The sequence below is a fragment of the Telopea speciosissima genome, chromosome 11, assembly GCF_018873765.1.
Source record: "Telopea speciosissima isolate NSW1024214 ecotype Mountain lineage chromosome 11, Tspe_v1, whole genome shotgun sequence".
NCBI lineage: Eukaryota > Viridiplantae > Streptophyta > Magnoliopsida > Proteales > Proteaceae > Telopea > Telopea speciosissima.
The window spans coordinates 36697689-36713796 of record NC_057926.1 but is presented as its reverse complement, the minus strand read 5'-3'; the positions used below and the strand labels follow the sequence as shown (position 1 = coordinate 36713796).

The 16108-nt window shown below is 39.7% G+C and overlaps 1 protein-coding gene across 1 annotated transcript; it reads right to left on the bottom strand.

The window, feature by feature from the left end:
- Positions 1-1740: 1740 nt before the first annotated feature.
- LOC122645584 (dolichyl-diphosphooligosaccharide--protein glycosyltransferase subunit DAD1) lies at positions 1741-14900 on the bottom strand. The gene is made up of 5 exons (XM_043838888.1): positions 14768-14900; positions 14629-14676; positions 2121-2208; positions 1927-1970; positions 1741-1835 (listed from the first exon to the last, which is right to left on the bottom strand). The coding sequence occupies exons 1-5, from the start codon at positions 14849-14851 to the stop codon at positions 1752-1754; spliced, it is 348 nt and encodes a 115-aa protein (XP_043694823.1). The 5' UTR covers positions 14852-14900; the 3' UTR covers positions 1741-1751.
- Between the last annotated feature and the right edge of the window lie 1208 nt (positions 14901-16108).

Here is a 16108-nt window from a genome sequence, read left to right as displayed (position 1 = left end):
AACTAGATCTGCACACTACAGTGAAAAAGAAATACCTTCTTCCAATCTCTGTGCGCACCGTTCTTTCCTCAAATCTCTATTCACACCTTATATGATTTGTCGAACCTTAACTCGAATATCACTTGTTAGGGACGAATGCACAATCACAACGAAGAACCCAAGCATACAATCACATAAAACACAAGTAACGTGGAGAGTATCCCAGTTTTCAAATGCCCAAATACAAAACAGGTTATTGCAGAGAGTACCTTTTCTGCTGCTTCTTTTGTTATTCGGACCTGGTTTTTATTGTAGCAATAATCTCTCCATTTGGGTAAATATTACAGCTATTGTATCAAGCTTTATATTTGTGATTGTATTAGTGGTAGTTCTTGTGTATTACTTTCGAAGGAAATCATCATCAAATGGATTGATGTCATTTTGGAAGAAGAAAACAAGAAACACTCAAAATGTTTAGGTTTTTTTTTAAGGAATCATGATTCCATGGCACCCAAAAATATAGTTATTCAGGCATCAAGAAAATGACAAATTCTTTTAAAGAAAAAGTGGGCCAAGGTAGTTATGGTGCTGTGTTTAAAGGGAAGCTACCCGATGGCCGTTTGGTTGCAGTGAAAGTCCTAAATGCCACTAAAGGTAATGGAGAAGAGTTTATTAATGAAGTTGCAAGCATTAGTAGGACTTCCCATGTTCATATTGTCACTTTTCTAGGTTTTTGCTTTGATGGATCTGAAAGAGCACTTATCTATGAGTTCATGTCCAACGGATTTCTTGAGAAGTTCATCTACAACAAGAAATCTGTGAAAAAACAGTACAAGTTCCTTGTCCAAACTCAAATTGACCTGACTCTTGGCTTAGGGGAATCGTTATCCCCTCCAATTCTAAATATGGGGGTTGAAATAACCACCCTACCCCCTACCCAAAAACACTGCCCAAGGTGGGATCCACTCCCCCCTATTGGAGGATTGGAGGTGCCCGCAAATTGGAGGTGATAATTATTCATGGAATGATGGTACTAGAAATGGTTGGGGGACATAGGAACATCGATGCGAGAGTTAATCACACTAGTGAGATCTATTTTCCACATTGGATATATATAAGCATATTGGACAAGGTGAGCATTTACCATTTAGGGAAGAGGAAGATGGTTTTAGTGGGTTTATGGTACATACAGCTGGTGGATCCAGTAAATCGACCATCAAATGAGAAGAGTGGTGGATATGTTAAAAGGAGACCATGAAGCTTTGCCAATTCCCCCCAGACCTTTCTTATCTTCTCCATAGATGCGATTTTTTATTTCATTGGGGGCAAACAGCTCAGATAGTTTTGTCATAAGAACATAAATAAATCAGTTAAAAACCATTCAATATCAAAACAATACTTTAAAGCTCTACCCTGACCAGCTGCAGGTTGGTGAACATCCACTCATCTGAGGATTTGCAACCTAGTGACAATGCTCTTTGGATTGTTTCAATGGACAAATACTTCCATAAAAACAAAATTTCCATTGTAAATATTTTTATTTTCTTCTTACATGTAACTTAACTAGTAAATGACCGCACCTAATGGCAATTCAAAAATAGAATTCAAGATTCTCCATTTAACTTTCCAGAGAATATTGGTGGAAAGAAGCAAAATTTTAACTACTATGAGAACCTATGATGAAAGTCGAATCCATTCCAACACCCTCGTTGTCAAAAATAAGGAACAAAAAAAGGGTAAAAAACAAGTCTACAACTTTGAAGATCTCTGGCTTAACCAAGGAAATTCATAATAACTAAATGGAGCACCAAATTGCAGAGGACAAAATCAGCAAACGCACGTTCTGGTGGTAAATCCTGCAATAAGTAAAATGCATTATCAACTGAACGAACATGGGTTGTGTCGATAACCAAAAAAAAAAAAAAATGCTGATCATAGAAAGCATACCTTGAACTCCTTGTTCTCTTTGTTAACTTGAATCCGGAGACAAACTGATACAAAAAGAAACCAAACAATCTCAGTTCGTCTCAAATTGAATAAACTTCTGCACACGCATACACACTTATACACAGAGAAGCGAGAGAGAGAGAGAGAGAGAGAGAGAGAACAGTTAGAAAGGAAAAATATATATTTTAATGTACCAGCTAGCACAGCAGTTCCCACACAAGAAAGTACTCCTGAGAGGAAAGAGTTGAAAGGGAATGATCCAACAATTGCCATGTAAACCACCTGCTCATTGAAAAAGACATTAAGAATTGCTTAAAGGCTGGAAAATACAGGTAGAATCAAGTTCACTACCTCTGTACCCCATAGCTGAATCTTAATCATATCATATCATACAACACTCAAGGGAATGAGAAGCACCCAGAAAATAGTAAACAATCAGCTTGTTAATTAAGGAACACCAGAGAGCAATCATTTAGAATGAACAAGTTCACAAGTTGGCTCCAACTTAAATTGCATGTAACAAATTTATATGGGGTAAATGTTGTGGGACTGAGATGGTTACTGAAAGGGGAGGTGAATCAGTGATCTCAAGAAACCAATTCCTCAAACCCCATACTCTTCAGGTGATGACTTTCACTGGCAGTTCACAACCACAAAGCCCATGCAACAGTCACAAACCACACACCACCTTGCAACAAACAAATGCACATATACCTATACGGCGATCACCAGCCACACATCATATATCCCATCCTCCTCAACGCATCCTGGAGCAAATAATATAACAATGCAAATACACAAGCACACACCACAAGACAAAGATATATGTGGTCCGGCAGTGTGCCCTGTATAGACCCACTCAAGGTTCTAAAACTCGTGTTTCGGCAAGGTTTCGACCAGCCAGAAATCGAGTTCGTCTCAGTTTCGACTATATTTCGGTTGAAACCTGGGATTTTTTCCCATTGATGGAGAAACCAAGGTTTCGACGCCAAAACAAGGTTTTTTAGGTCTGATTTTTGCAGGTTGCCTATTTGTCACATTTTAAACACAATCCATAAATTACATTCACCAAAAAATCACTAAAAATGATACTTGTGGTTATTGACCCAAGTTTACTAACGTATGATACGATATAGACATTAAAGTAGTATTATAAATCTATAATTAGTTCACATAATTATAAAGTACTTGAACCCTGAATAATACATTGAATCCAAATAAAAACATTAAGATGCCCCTCTTCAATTCCATGCGGAGTTTGTTGGTGAGTCTAATCCATGACCAGCATACCACTGAAGATTGTGAAGCCGCTCCTCCGAATGCACGACATACGTATCCCATGACATGTTATGGGACCAATTGGTCTGGTAGTCCATTACTGCCCAATGATAAGCCCCATCATCAACTTGGTCTGATAGTTCATTACTGCCAATGACATGTTTGCGATTGTCTTGCTTGTTGCTTTCTTCGATCCCATATATTGGTCATCTTGTGCGATTACATTTTAACAGTCTAGAAATCAGATTCTTTTTGTTTTTTGATAAATTGTCATAGTGATTTATTGACTCTTCTTCCCAAATGATAACTAGGTTTAATTTATGAACCACTTCAATAATTTGTTTAGGTCATGATTAATACCAAGTGTTTTTTTCCCTAATTCAGCAAGTTTTTCTTTTTCAGTCAAGTAAGAACATATGACGACCAAATAGAAACATGGAGTACAGAGTTGTTGCCATTGCAATGAAGAAACTGTAAAGGTTCTTTAGTGAACCCATTTTTTGTCATATCTATCCTCTTAAAGCATCAAGTACAGACATTTGGAGAAAGAAATTCAACAGATAATAAATCGAAGAATCACATTCTGTTGCTTGAATTTGGAATCAATCATTAAATGCAAAACCACTTTTATTACAAAATCCTCAAGAAAAAGTATAATATGTTTCGACCGTTTAAACCAAGGAAAAAGCATATCAATTGGCGCCGGTTTCGACCGTTTCGTCGGTTTTGGTTGGGTTGAGTTACGGGATTTTTAAAAGTTCCACTCCAATTCGTCTTAGAACCTGTCAAAACCGAGACAACTCGACGGTTTCGACAAGTTTCGATCAAGTTTACGATCCATGGACCCACTACACGAAGAACTAACCCCCAACTATCAAGCACTCACTTGATAGCTCAAGAATACAACAATAATGGGCTTATATTAAATACCTCATTTACAAGCTCACAACATATACAAATCCCACCCAATAGACTACAAGTATTGACTTCAGTAATCTCATAAACACCTAGCCTACAGTCAAATACAATTCAGAGGGGATTTGTTAAAGGGGTTACCTACACAACTGGGTACCCTCTGGGGATGTTGTAGACTGGTAGTTTTCCAATCACTGATGCTCTCCTCTGTTTTCTTCCTTTCTCCCTTTTCTTCCTCTTCCTTCTTTCTCTTTTTCTTCTCACAAACTCTTGTTTTTTTTCTCAATCTTCTCTAACCTTAGCTTGGCATTCAATGCGTACTTCAACCATCTCTTTGAAACCTTCAATAGAAGCTTTCATGCCCAATGGAGGTTGGTAGCATGGGCTTTTCACTTGAGAGCCCTCTCTTCTTCTCTCTCAACTTCTCCTCTCCCTATCATGTTTCTCCAAAGGGTTCGAACTTTGAAGCAATACCAAACACAGGAAACCAGTGTAACTAGAAGAGAATGGGAAGGAAGAAGAAGAGAGAAGAGGAGCTGCAAATCTTGAGAAGAGAACAGACTCACGGTTTGGTGAGGCTTATGATGTTATAGATATTAAGATTAAAATAACAAGTACAAGAATACCCTTAGTAACTAATCAATACATAATAAAATATAAAACTAAAATCTATATCCCTAAATCACCCTTTGCAGTAACATAACAATACTCTTACTCTATCCTTTTTTGTAGAGAAATCCCGTGTTTAAAAAGCCAAAAATGCACTTTAATTCCGCTCGTAGTCGGGCCACACGGTTCGACCACCTTCTGCGCCCTGTCGGAAAAAAATTACCATCTCTCTTTCCCAATATTGGATTGAACCAATTCTTGCGGCATTGGAAAGAAGACTCAAATATCTACAACTCTTATGTTTTGAACTTGAACACAGGTATAGTGCAAGACATCGGAAAATGTGCAGGAAGTCACTATATGTGAAAAAGGGGTGTTCTGGACACCATACGCTGCATCTACGTTTGAGATCATAACTTCTTGTCCGAACTTGGATAGACCCAATTTTTGAGCATTGTAAGGCTTACTCATAGGGCCAGTCTTTTAATTTTGAGCTTCAACCCAGAGTTAGTGGAAGGGGTCCAAAATAAATTTTGAAGTTGTTGGACATGCATAAACAGTCTTCTGAGCAACTGTGCCACTTCAACTGTCCAGGCCACTTACCCTGCCTTCACTCCAAGCTCATGACATCCCTCAACATATTCCAATCACCCTCAGCTCACCCACTACCACCTCTTAAGTGTCGGACACCTATTTAAGAGTGTGTTGGCAGACAGAACTTCTCAGATGCTACCAACAATGACAACACAACTGAAGCTTCTCCCTCAACACTAATAGACCACAACATACAACACTGCCAACACTCCAACACTCCCAACTCATCACTAGCTCACAAACTGCCTCTTTCTCAAGCAGGATACTTCGTTGCTCTAGGCCATACTTGTGCCGCTTTGTTGTTTGGCAAAGTGTGATGACAACAATGACGACACTAGCACAATGCAACCTGTGCTCAACAATCTCCCCCTTTGGAATTCTTGTCAACACACGATAAACAATGTCAAATGGACCTCATTGCTAATACATCTCTCCCCTTTGACAACAATAACAAAGGGCTCCACTACTACTCATTCTCTCTTGATTGTTGAGATTGCTCTACGTTCACTCAATACAATTCTCCCCCTTTGATCGAGATTGGGAAAATATGACTTGTGTCTAATGTGACATAGGCCCTCTTTATTTATAATAATGAGGAAAATATTCTAGAATGAATACATGACCAAATTACCCATATAAGACAATTCTACTCTTGTACTCATTTACAACACTCCCCCTCAAGTTGGTGCATAGATATCATGCATGCCAACTAGGAAACAATAAAATGAAAAATCCTACCACTAAGTCTCTTAGTAAATACATCAGCCAACTGATCATGAGAAGGGACAAAGGGAACATAAATGAGATCAGACTATAGCTTCTCCTTGATGAAGAGATGGTCAATCTCCATATGTTTAGTCCTATCATGCTGAACTAGATTATGGGCAATGCTGATGGCGGATTTACTATCGCAGTAGAGCATCATAGGAAGAGTAACATGGACAGCCAGATCAAGCAGAAGCCCATGAAGCCATAAAGCTCACAAATGTCATGTACCATAGCACGAAACTCTGCTTCAGCACTAGAATGAGCCACAACCGCCTACTTCTTGCTTCTCCAAGTAACTAAATTACCACCCACCCAAAGGTGCCAAACCTTCCAAACCAGGCCTGAGGTGATTGCTTCAATCCATAGATGGCATGTTTCAGCTTGCACATCTTTCCCTGAGTCCTATGAGAATCAAAACCTGGAGGGGCATCCATATATGCCTCTTCTTCAATTTCCCTATGAAGAAAGAGATTTTTTACATCTAACTGTTGTAGGTCCCAACCCATATTCACAGCTATGGATAGAAGAACACGGATAGTATTAAGCTTTTTCACTAGAGCAAAGGTCTCCTGATAATCTATCCCATATATTTGTGCGAAGCCCTTGGCAACAAGTCTCACCTTATACCGGTCAATCGTATTATCAAGCTTCTGCTTCACTGTGAAGACCCACTTACAACCAACAGTCTTCTTATTAGGAGGAAGGCTAACAAGATCCCATGTATCATTTTGTTAAGAGCCTGCATCTCTTCCACCATAGTTGCCTTCCACTGTAACTCCTTAAAAGCATCTTGCCAGTCCTTGGAAATTTAAACAAATGAAAGGGAAGATACAAAAATGAAGTAGGAAGGAGAAAGGGAATTATAAGAAACAACTAGAGCAATGGGGTTAATAGTGCAAGATGAGTACCTTAGCGGACAACAATAGATAAATCACGTGTGGGATCAACCAAAGAATCAACTACAGGAGAGGGAGAAAAATTACCTTCCAGAGTAAGACCTGGATCAGGATCAAGGGGCAGTAGTTGACTAGGTAGGGTAGGTGCAATGGGTTGTTTCTGCTGGTTTCGAACATAGACATGGATCTCTGATCTAAGCCGAGTAGTATCTTGTAGAGCAATCTCCCCTGTGTGTAAGAATCTGGAACTAATGGTGGCAGCAAAGGTAAAGGTGACTCATCTTCTAGAGAAATAGAAGACTCCCTCTTAAGAGGAGTCGCATAGTAGTAGGCCACGGACTCATGAAAGATCACATCCATTGTCACAAACCATTGTTGACTAAGAGGATGGTAATACTTGTAGCCCTTCTGGGTAGCAGAGTATCCCAAAAAAATGCAACGGAGACCATGATTATCAAGTTTCCCATGAGGAAGATGATTTCGAACATAGCAAACGCAGCCAAAGACCTTCATGGGTATAGGAAATGCAGAAGACCCTTGAAGAACATCAAGAGGAAAACGAAAATTAAGGGCACAAAATGGCATGCAATTAATGAAGAACGCTGCTATCATTATTGCATCACTCAAATATTGGGGAGGTACATGCATTTCGAACATAAGGGAGCGAGCAATAAAAAATGTCGATTCTTTCTTTCTGCAACCCCATTCTAAGCAGGTGTGTCAAAACAATTGGTTTGATGTAGGATTCCATGGGCAACAAGGTATGACTGAAAGGAGCCCTCCACATGGCCATTGCTACTGTGAAGCACCTTAATCGTGGCAGTGAACTAAGTCTGAACCATACAATGGAAGTGTTGGAAACAAAAAATAACTTCACCCTTGGTCCGCATCAAATAAATCCAAGTAGTTCTAGAGTGACAATCAAAAAAAGTGACAAACCAACAGAAACCAGTAATAAAAGTACAACGAGAAGGGCCCCAAATATCAGTGTATTAAGGGGGGGGGGGGGAAATTGGCACTTTTATTATTTGGACTAGAAAAAACTGATCGAGTTTGTTTGGCCAAAACACAAGCCTCACAGAAAACATCACTCGATTTACAATGCTTGAAAGAAGAAAAAATATGAGTTAATGTTCTTAAAGGGGGATGACCCAAACGCCTATGCCACTAAAGTAAATCCAAGCAAGAGACACGGTCTAAAGAGCCTGACTATAGATTGGAGAAGAGTCTTCATCAAGCATATATAGATCATTTTGTACCCTACCAGAGCCAACTGTTGCCCTTGTCACCAGATCTTGAAACACACAATGAGAAGGAAAAAAAGTGACTTTGCAATGGAGATTGGAAGTAAGACTACTAATGGACAAAAGGTTAGTAGAAAAATTGGGAACATGTACAATGAGGGAGAGCATTTGATTGAGCCCTTTCAAGAGATAGGGGAGAGGGACCCATCAGCTACTCGAACTAGTCATGTGATCAGACGAGCCGGAGTTAATGATCTAAGGAGTGGATGCAAAGGACGTACTACGATCGGCAAAATAAATACTTGAACAGGCACTGTGAAGAGCAACAGGGGCAGCAATAGAAGCAAACGAAGTAGATGCAGGCTGATCCATACGAGAGAGAAGATGCCTGAAGGCAGTAAGTTCATCCGGAGACAATGAGGAGCTAGGAGCAGTAGGAGCAGGAGCAAGAGAAGCAGGATCGGCTATCTTGGTGTGATTGGCCTGGTTGGGTTGGAACGACCACGAACACGACCAGAAGCATCAGTAGGCCGACCAGGTAATTTCCAACAAAATTCTTTAGTGTGGCGTTCCTTGCCATAGTATTCACACTTTACAGGAACCTTCTCAGATGAAGAACCACTAGTTCTTGAGGCCTGGTTACCAAAAAAAAAAAAGGCTGATTACTTTGGGGTGGCCGATATGGGTTGTGGTAGCATAACAAAATGTCGGTTGTCCTCCAGCTGGATCATAGAATAAGCCTACTCAACGGTAGGGAAGGGGGCATGACTTAGCACTTGTGCTCGAAGCTGGTCATACTCAATATTAAGGCCCGCCAAGAAGTCATAAATCCGCAGCTTGTCCTCACATTTCTTGAAATTGGTTGTGTCAACTGTTGTGGTAGCCTGAAACTCTTCATAAAAATCCAACTCCTGCCATAGGCTTCGTAACTCAACATAATATTGTGACAGATTAAGTTCCTTTTGTTTCAGTTCATGGACTTTCTTGTGGAGGTCATAGACCTGGGCATCATTCCCAACCTGGCAGTATGTGTCTTGGGCAGCTTTCCAAATCTTGGCAGCCGAATCAAGGAGATAACCCCGGACAATTTGAGGTTGCATGGAATTGATAAGAAAAGCCATACCAAAGGAATTCTCACATTCCCATTTATCAAAAGTCGAACCAGCAGAAATAGGCTTTGTTGCATCTCCAATAAGGTACCCATAAAACCCACAGGAGCGAATAGGAATACAGCACGAGCATGACCACATCAAATAATTCGTGCCATCCAATTTAACAAAACATACTGGGTTGGAAAAATAATTTCGCTAAGGAATGACTTCCATCCCAGTAGATGAAGAAGAGATATCAGATGTCCCTGGCATAATAGAGCGTGTGGCTTTTAATCACAAGCGAGACAAAAAGAATGGTAGAGGTCTCCACAAATATCAAACAAACAGGGATTGGCCTCGAAAGTCACCAACATACGAGCAGAGATTGGCCCTGAGAAACCAACACAAGGGGATGAAGAACCAATTCACGAACCAATCCCATGAAGAACAAAGAAAAAAAAAATCGGAGCAGCTCTCTTAATTCATCATGGCAAAGCTAGTCGAACAATATAGAGGGAAAAAAGCCCTCGTTGGCCTAAAAGAGAACCACCGAGGGTGGCGGTGATGGTGGCGCTAGGGAGAGAGAGAGGAAGGAGAATCAATTAGAGTTGTGGATCCCTAGGGAGATCCCGCTTGGGTACCATATTCGAGATTGGGAAAAATATGACTTGTGTCTGATGTGACAGGCCCTCTTTATTTATAAAATGGAGGAGACTATTCTAGAATGAATACAAGACCAAATTACCCCTATAAGGCAATAAGACAATTCTAGCCTTGTACCCATTTACAACATCCTTGCATCCAGACATCATAAAGGTGCTCACAGACTTATAGTCCTTCATGGTGAACCTTTTTTCACCTCCTAAGAAATGCAAATATCATTTATCAGTCGACACTTTGCAAACCAAGAACATATGACAGTGAACCTATCATGGACATCTCAAACTCCTCTTCATACTCTCTGCAAAATCTCAAACAACTCATCACTATGGCCTCCAAATATGACATCATCTGCACACACTACCACCGTGATATTGTTGTTGTGCTGAAGCTTGACATAGAGGTTATTGTTCACATTGCCCCTCCCGAACTTCTTTTCTTCAAAATGCTCCCCCTTTGCGCATAACAACAATGTCAAAAATATTACTCCAACATGAGTATGATATCTCTCCTTTACATAATAGGGTCCACATTTTGATGGCTATACCCGATAGAGGCAAAACACTTCTCAGTCCACATGAGAGCAAGGCTTCAACTCTTCTCCAACTCTAGCTGATTCCATCACACCACACCTCGTCACTGCACCTCTGATCATACCATAGCTCTCCCCTCTGCATGATATTCAAATCTCCTCATCTAATGATGACTCCAACCACCTCTCACATGGACTCCAACTGCTCTTACCTAGAGTCCACTTGGCGGCACATACATAGAATTTGATGTGCTCCCCCTCTCCAAGTGCACCGGAGTGCACCTCAGTGCTGGGAAGTGTGCTCACACCTAGTCTCCTCTTCTCTCTCCAAGAGGACTTCAATGCTATTTTCTTTACCATGAGAATTTGTCTGTCTGTCCAATTTCTCTTCTTATCACTGCTTTCCCATATGTCTCTGTCCAAGCAAACACACTGCAGAATTCTCATTGGTTTACATGAAGTGCAAGAGATGGGGGGGGGGGGGGAGGAGAGTATGGCTCATAATTTGAAGTGCCCAAGTAACGTAGCCATCCCATATGTCTGCACTAGGCTTGAAATAAATCATGGTATTTGTTAGTTAAAAGGATGACATATCATAGTCACTTGGGAGATCAAATAGAGGGAAAAAATAGTCTTTAGTTTCCCATCCTCGTTATTCCAATTTGAAAGGGTGTTCCAAACTGCCCAACTAGCTGGCTGTAATGTTGACATGCTCACATAGTATAATACATAAAAGAGAAACCCTGGATGTAGAAAAGCAGGGAGAAAATCGGTCAATATTCTTACATCATCCATATCGATGGTCGATATGCCCACTTCTCCATATCGATGCTCGATATGCCCCCTTTGACAATTTATGCAATTTGTTTCCCATTTTGTCTCAGGAATTGGATCAGCACCCCTCAACCGAAAAGGTATGGATTCGGTGTTTATTCTCTGTTGTAGGTATTAATTTTTTGTGCTGTCTTTTGTGTCTGGATTCGGTGTTTGTGGGTGAGTTCAAGCTAGGATTGCCAATTGGATTCTCATGCTCCACTGCCCCCCCCCCTCACTATTTCTCCGTTCTGGGCAAGTCTGTTCCTTTGCAAGGATTTTTGTGAAATTATTTTGAGCGAGTGAATGTCTAGGTTAATATTATATCTCAGATCTAAAACTCAAAAGGCACCAGTGGAAGGTGTAATCCTCAATAACATTGAAACAGGGGATGGGTGAAAATTGTTGTGTCTGAATCAAGAATGTTCTAACTTAGCAGAACTTTCGTAGGTAGGTTCTATAGACCCTATGCACCATGTGGTAGTAGAAAAATTGACTTTACTTATTTTAGGAGGCTGTGATAAGTGATAATCCATTTCCCAATTCTGTTCTTGAATTTAGGGAACAACTTGCAGGCTTCAAACAACAAATTAAACCATCAGAGTGTATGAACAGTTTTTGCTCAAGGTAATTGAGCAACAATCACTTGGGAAATCAGAACTGAAAATTCGATTATAAAGCCCCCCAAATTAGTCTGGTTTGTGCCAGAATGCCAAAAACAACAGAATAAAATTTAGAACCCTAAAACAGTGAATTATCTTTAACTGATGGAAGAGAAATCTGAAACAAGCCTCAAACATCCTCTACATGCTGGAGAAGGTGATGGACAGTTGCAAATTAGGCATTAACAGTAGTGGCAAGCCTGAAAATGGAAGAGCAACTAGAAAGCTAAATTTCCTTCTGAGAAGATACACCTCTCTAAATGACTAAAATCTGTCTTTTTTTATTTTATTTTATCAAGTAAGCTGTTTCTCTAAACTCAAGAAAGCACCAACTTTAGACTGAATTGAGACTCAGATCCTTATTTCCTTCTTGCACATGAGATTGATTCATTATAATATAGCTAAACAGAGTACAAGGGTAGTTTGGTTCCATAAATTGCTTGTATGTATGTGAGTTTGTATTTGTTTTCTGTCCTCTTATAAGTATATATTGGATAGGTAATTTCAACTGTTCAATAAGAAGCTCTCCAGTGAAGACAAAGATTGTATAGATTGGAGATTACAGGCCACACATATAGGGTATAAATGGGAATTGAATGTTCCTCCAACCACAAATTTTTCTCCCAGGTTTCTCCTTTAGCAGGCTAGAATTGGTTTGTGAGTAAAAGACATCAACTATGTTTCTTTATCATCAAACACTCAACTAGTTCAATTCTGCCTCAATTGAGGGGCAGTGCTTGGCTGGCCCTTGTTCACAACCTGAGGATAATGCCACACTTGGCTAATGGCACCACAAACTGAAACATTATTTCCTTAAGTCTAGCTAAATTTCACATCTTTGTATAATAGAACAAGGTGAGATAAGAAAAAGGCACTTTATCTAAAATTCTAGCAAGAACTGAGCTCTAGTCTTCAACAGGGTAGTTGTTTCCAATTCTCTGTGTTCAGTTAATCAAATGTAATGCACTTCAATTTGTTGTGGTTTAAACTTTTCTGAGTTGGGGTAACAATTGAACTGTTACCTGTTATCTCTTTCTATTTGTTGGAGCCAGTTTGAACTTTGAACTTTCTGTAGTTGTTATTCTGGTTTAAGAAATGTTAAGGATGGGAGAAGAAAAGAGATCAGACTATAGTACGTTTTGGCCCTTTTTCCATAGACTCCTGAAGCACAATGGCAATGTCTGGGGTCCCAAGGAGGGAGAGGAGTTGAGAGTTCATGAAAATGTGGAGGAACTTGCCACTGATTTGGCTGACTATATAGCTGAATTATGTGAGATATCAATGAAGGCGAGGGGGTTCTTTGCCATTGCCTTATCTGGTGGTTCTCTCATCAGCTTGATGGGGTAAAAACGTTTTCCCTTTCCATAGCTTCGTTGAGTGATTTCTTTTGGTGCTTCTTGGGCCACTAAAATTCGTTCATTGCAAATTAATTCAAAAAAAGAATGGAGAATATAATTTTGGTTTAATCTGTTGTGTTAATTCATTCATAACTTGATGGGTCTTTAGCTCAAATTCGTAGAGCACTTGGAACATGAGCATGTTCCAAGAGGATGGTGGTTCGAGTCCACCAAGGCCCTCTTTATTCAACTGTTCATAGCATAGTCAATTATGCCACTAATCCACACAAGAACCAATTTTAATGGCATCTTTGAAATTTGACATATTTTTATACTTACTTTGGTTATGTTAATGAGATATTTTAATTTTATGCTAAGATTGGTATGAGAAAAGGATTTTATAAGTCTTTTTTTGGTATAATTGACAAAGAAATGGCATTATTGTATATAATATCAAATAGGGAAGAACAGGTTTTACCAAACACCATTTTCGTTCTGAACGGCGTTCTTGAGGCCGTTACCAAACGGTCATTTTTTGTCTCAGAACGCCGTTCCAGACCAGAAACGCAAAGAACGTTTCTAGTCAAGAACGGGCGTTCTTTGTTCAGACCGTTACCAAACACAGCCTAAGAACTTGATCCTGACGGAGGAGCAGCCTAATGGTGACATAACTGTCAATTTCTACTGAAACCAATAACAAAATAGATTTACGCAACTATATCACAGCACACGAACAGATCAAAACCCTACTAAAACCATATCAAAAACCAATAACAAATAAAATTAAAGGGATCACCACATAATGAATACAAGTACCCAAAATGGTAGATTCCAGTCCCAACAAATGTTAAACTCTGCTTTTAGTCTTCCCAACCCACCTTATTCTACTTCCTTTTCAGGAAATGCTTCCTTGTGGGGGTTTCAAATTTACACAACCGTGACTAACAGAGAGCACGTATTAAACACACGCACTGGAACAGAAGTTATTAGACAAAATATTATAGTCTATGCAAAGTCTATTGACAGAAAAAACCCAACGACCAGAACGCGAAGAGGAAGAAATCAACAAATAGATCGATCCAGTCTCTAAGCAACACCAGTTCAGATCAAATTACTAATTTTTTGGGGAGGGGGTATACGAGAGTTTGGAGAATTTTAAGTAACTGATACTGGGATTCTGGATATCAGGTTAAAAGGACAAAGAAAGGAAGCAATGAAAAGAAACCAAAAAAAAAATTTATAAAGTTATCAATGTTGCAGATCCAGTGAGATGCACCGAGTAACAGCTAGACGAATGCATTACCTGAATCAGAGCTGTAAAGATTGCAAAAATCACATAGAGATCAATGATCTGCAATAAGATAGAAAAGATTAGTTTTTCGATTTCGGCTTCCTTTCACGTTAAACAAGAGAGAGAGAGAGAGAGAGAGAGAGAGAGAGACCTTCAGATTTGTGGGAGTGGCGGCGTAAGCAGAACGAAGGGACTGAATGAGGGCTTGAGCATCCTTTGTTGTTGACCTCGCCATTCTTTCTCTGTGATCTCTGACGAAAGATGCAAACCCAACCCACCTAATTTTACTTCTTTCTTCTTTTTTATTTTTTTTTGGTAAGAACTTTACTTCTTTCTTCAAAACCATGGTTTTTAACTACCAAAATCGAACCAGATTTAGAAGCCGGACCGGACGATCCGAAAGCACTGGTGCTTTGATATGATACATTGACATTCCTTTTTTTTTTTTTTATAACTAAATCACTCCACCCTCCCCTCGATTATGTCCGAATGACAAGCCCCACCCCTAGGTATTGAGTAATAGTTCTCTCCTTCTTTGAAATTAAAAGATTCTATCAACTATATCCATTCCGTAAAAAATCGTTGTTAAATGATGACATCACCTTAAATATATTCAATTAAATCCTAAAATGCCCTTATTTTTATGATATTTCAATAATACCCCATACTAACCCTAGAGTAAATGAAAAAGAGAATTGATGTGTTCTTCTTCCTTTTGTTCGAACACTCCGGTGGAACCAGAAAACTTCTTCCTCCTTTCGTTCAAACACTTCGGCGCTATTTTTAAACATTCAAACTCTCCAATGAAACTGAAGGTAAGGTTTCCTGAAACCCTCGACCTCGTGTTCCGCCAGAGAACCCATAAAAAACAGTTGGGATAGAAGAGGAGAGAACAAGAGAAAATCTAAGGCCTCCACCGAGTTTAAGGATGTTGAACGAGAGAAAATCATCCAATCTGAGCAAGCATATTCAGGATTTAGACCTAATTTTATAGAGTCTCCAGCGCTTATCCTCTTCAGAACGCTTAGAACCTGGAACATATGCAGCAGAATGTTGTCGTGGTTGAAAGTCAGGAGAAAGAAATAGAAAAATGGATGGTGAATGAGGAAGAACAAAAAATGCAATTGCAGAATGAGTTACCCTTTCTATAGAAAGCTGTTGTTTTCTTTCGACAGGTTCAGGAAGCTGATCCTGGTCATCATTTTTCTTCCTTTGAGTCTTGTATTCTGCAACCATTTTCATACCTTTAATGGTGAATTTGTTTGTTGTTCTGCTAAAGGTGCAACAAATGCAATAAAGACAACCAAATTCACAGTGCATACTAACAGATGTAACATTGAAAAGCACCAAATCCCCACCCCAGGAAAGGGTCACCGAAGGCAGAACAAGATTAAAAGGGTTAAACATGCATAAGAGAGGAGGTATCACTGTATCATCACCAATTCCCCCAACCCCCCCCCCCCCCTTCTCTCTCTTCCTGATAGGTCGCACC

Excerpts from the sequence above, each read along its gene's own strand:
- LOC122645584 (XM_043838888.1), bottom strand. The coding sequence starts at position 14,851 with ATGGCGAGGTCAACAACAAAGGATGCTCAAGCCCTCATTCAGTCCCTT. Across the intron at positions 1,971-2,120 it reads GGGAACTGCTGTGCTAGCTG|TTTGTCTCCGGATTCAAGTT; the intron begins GTACATTAAAAT and ends TTTTTGTATCAG. Across the intron at positions 1,836-1,926 it reads AAGAGAACAAGGAGTTCAAG|GATTTACCACCAGAACGTGC; the intron begins GTATGCTTTCTA and ends TACTTATTGCAG.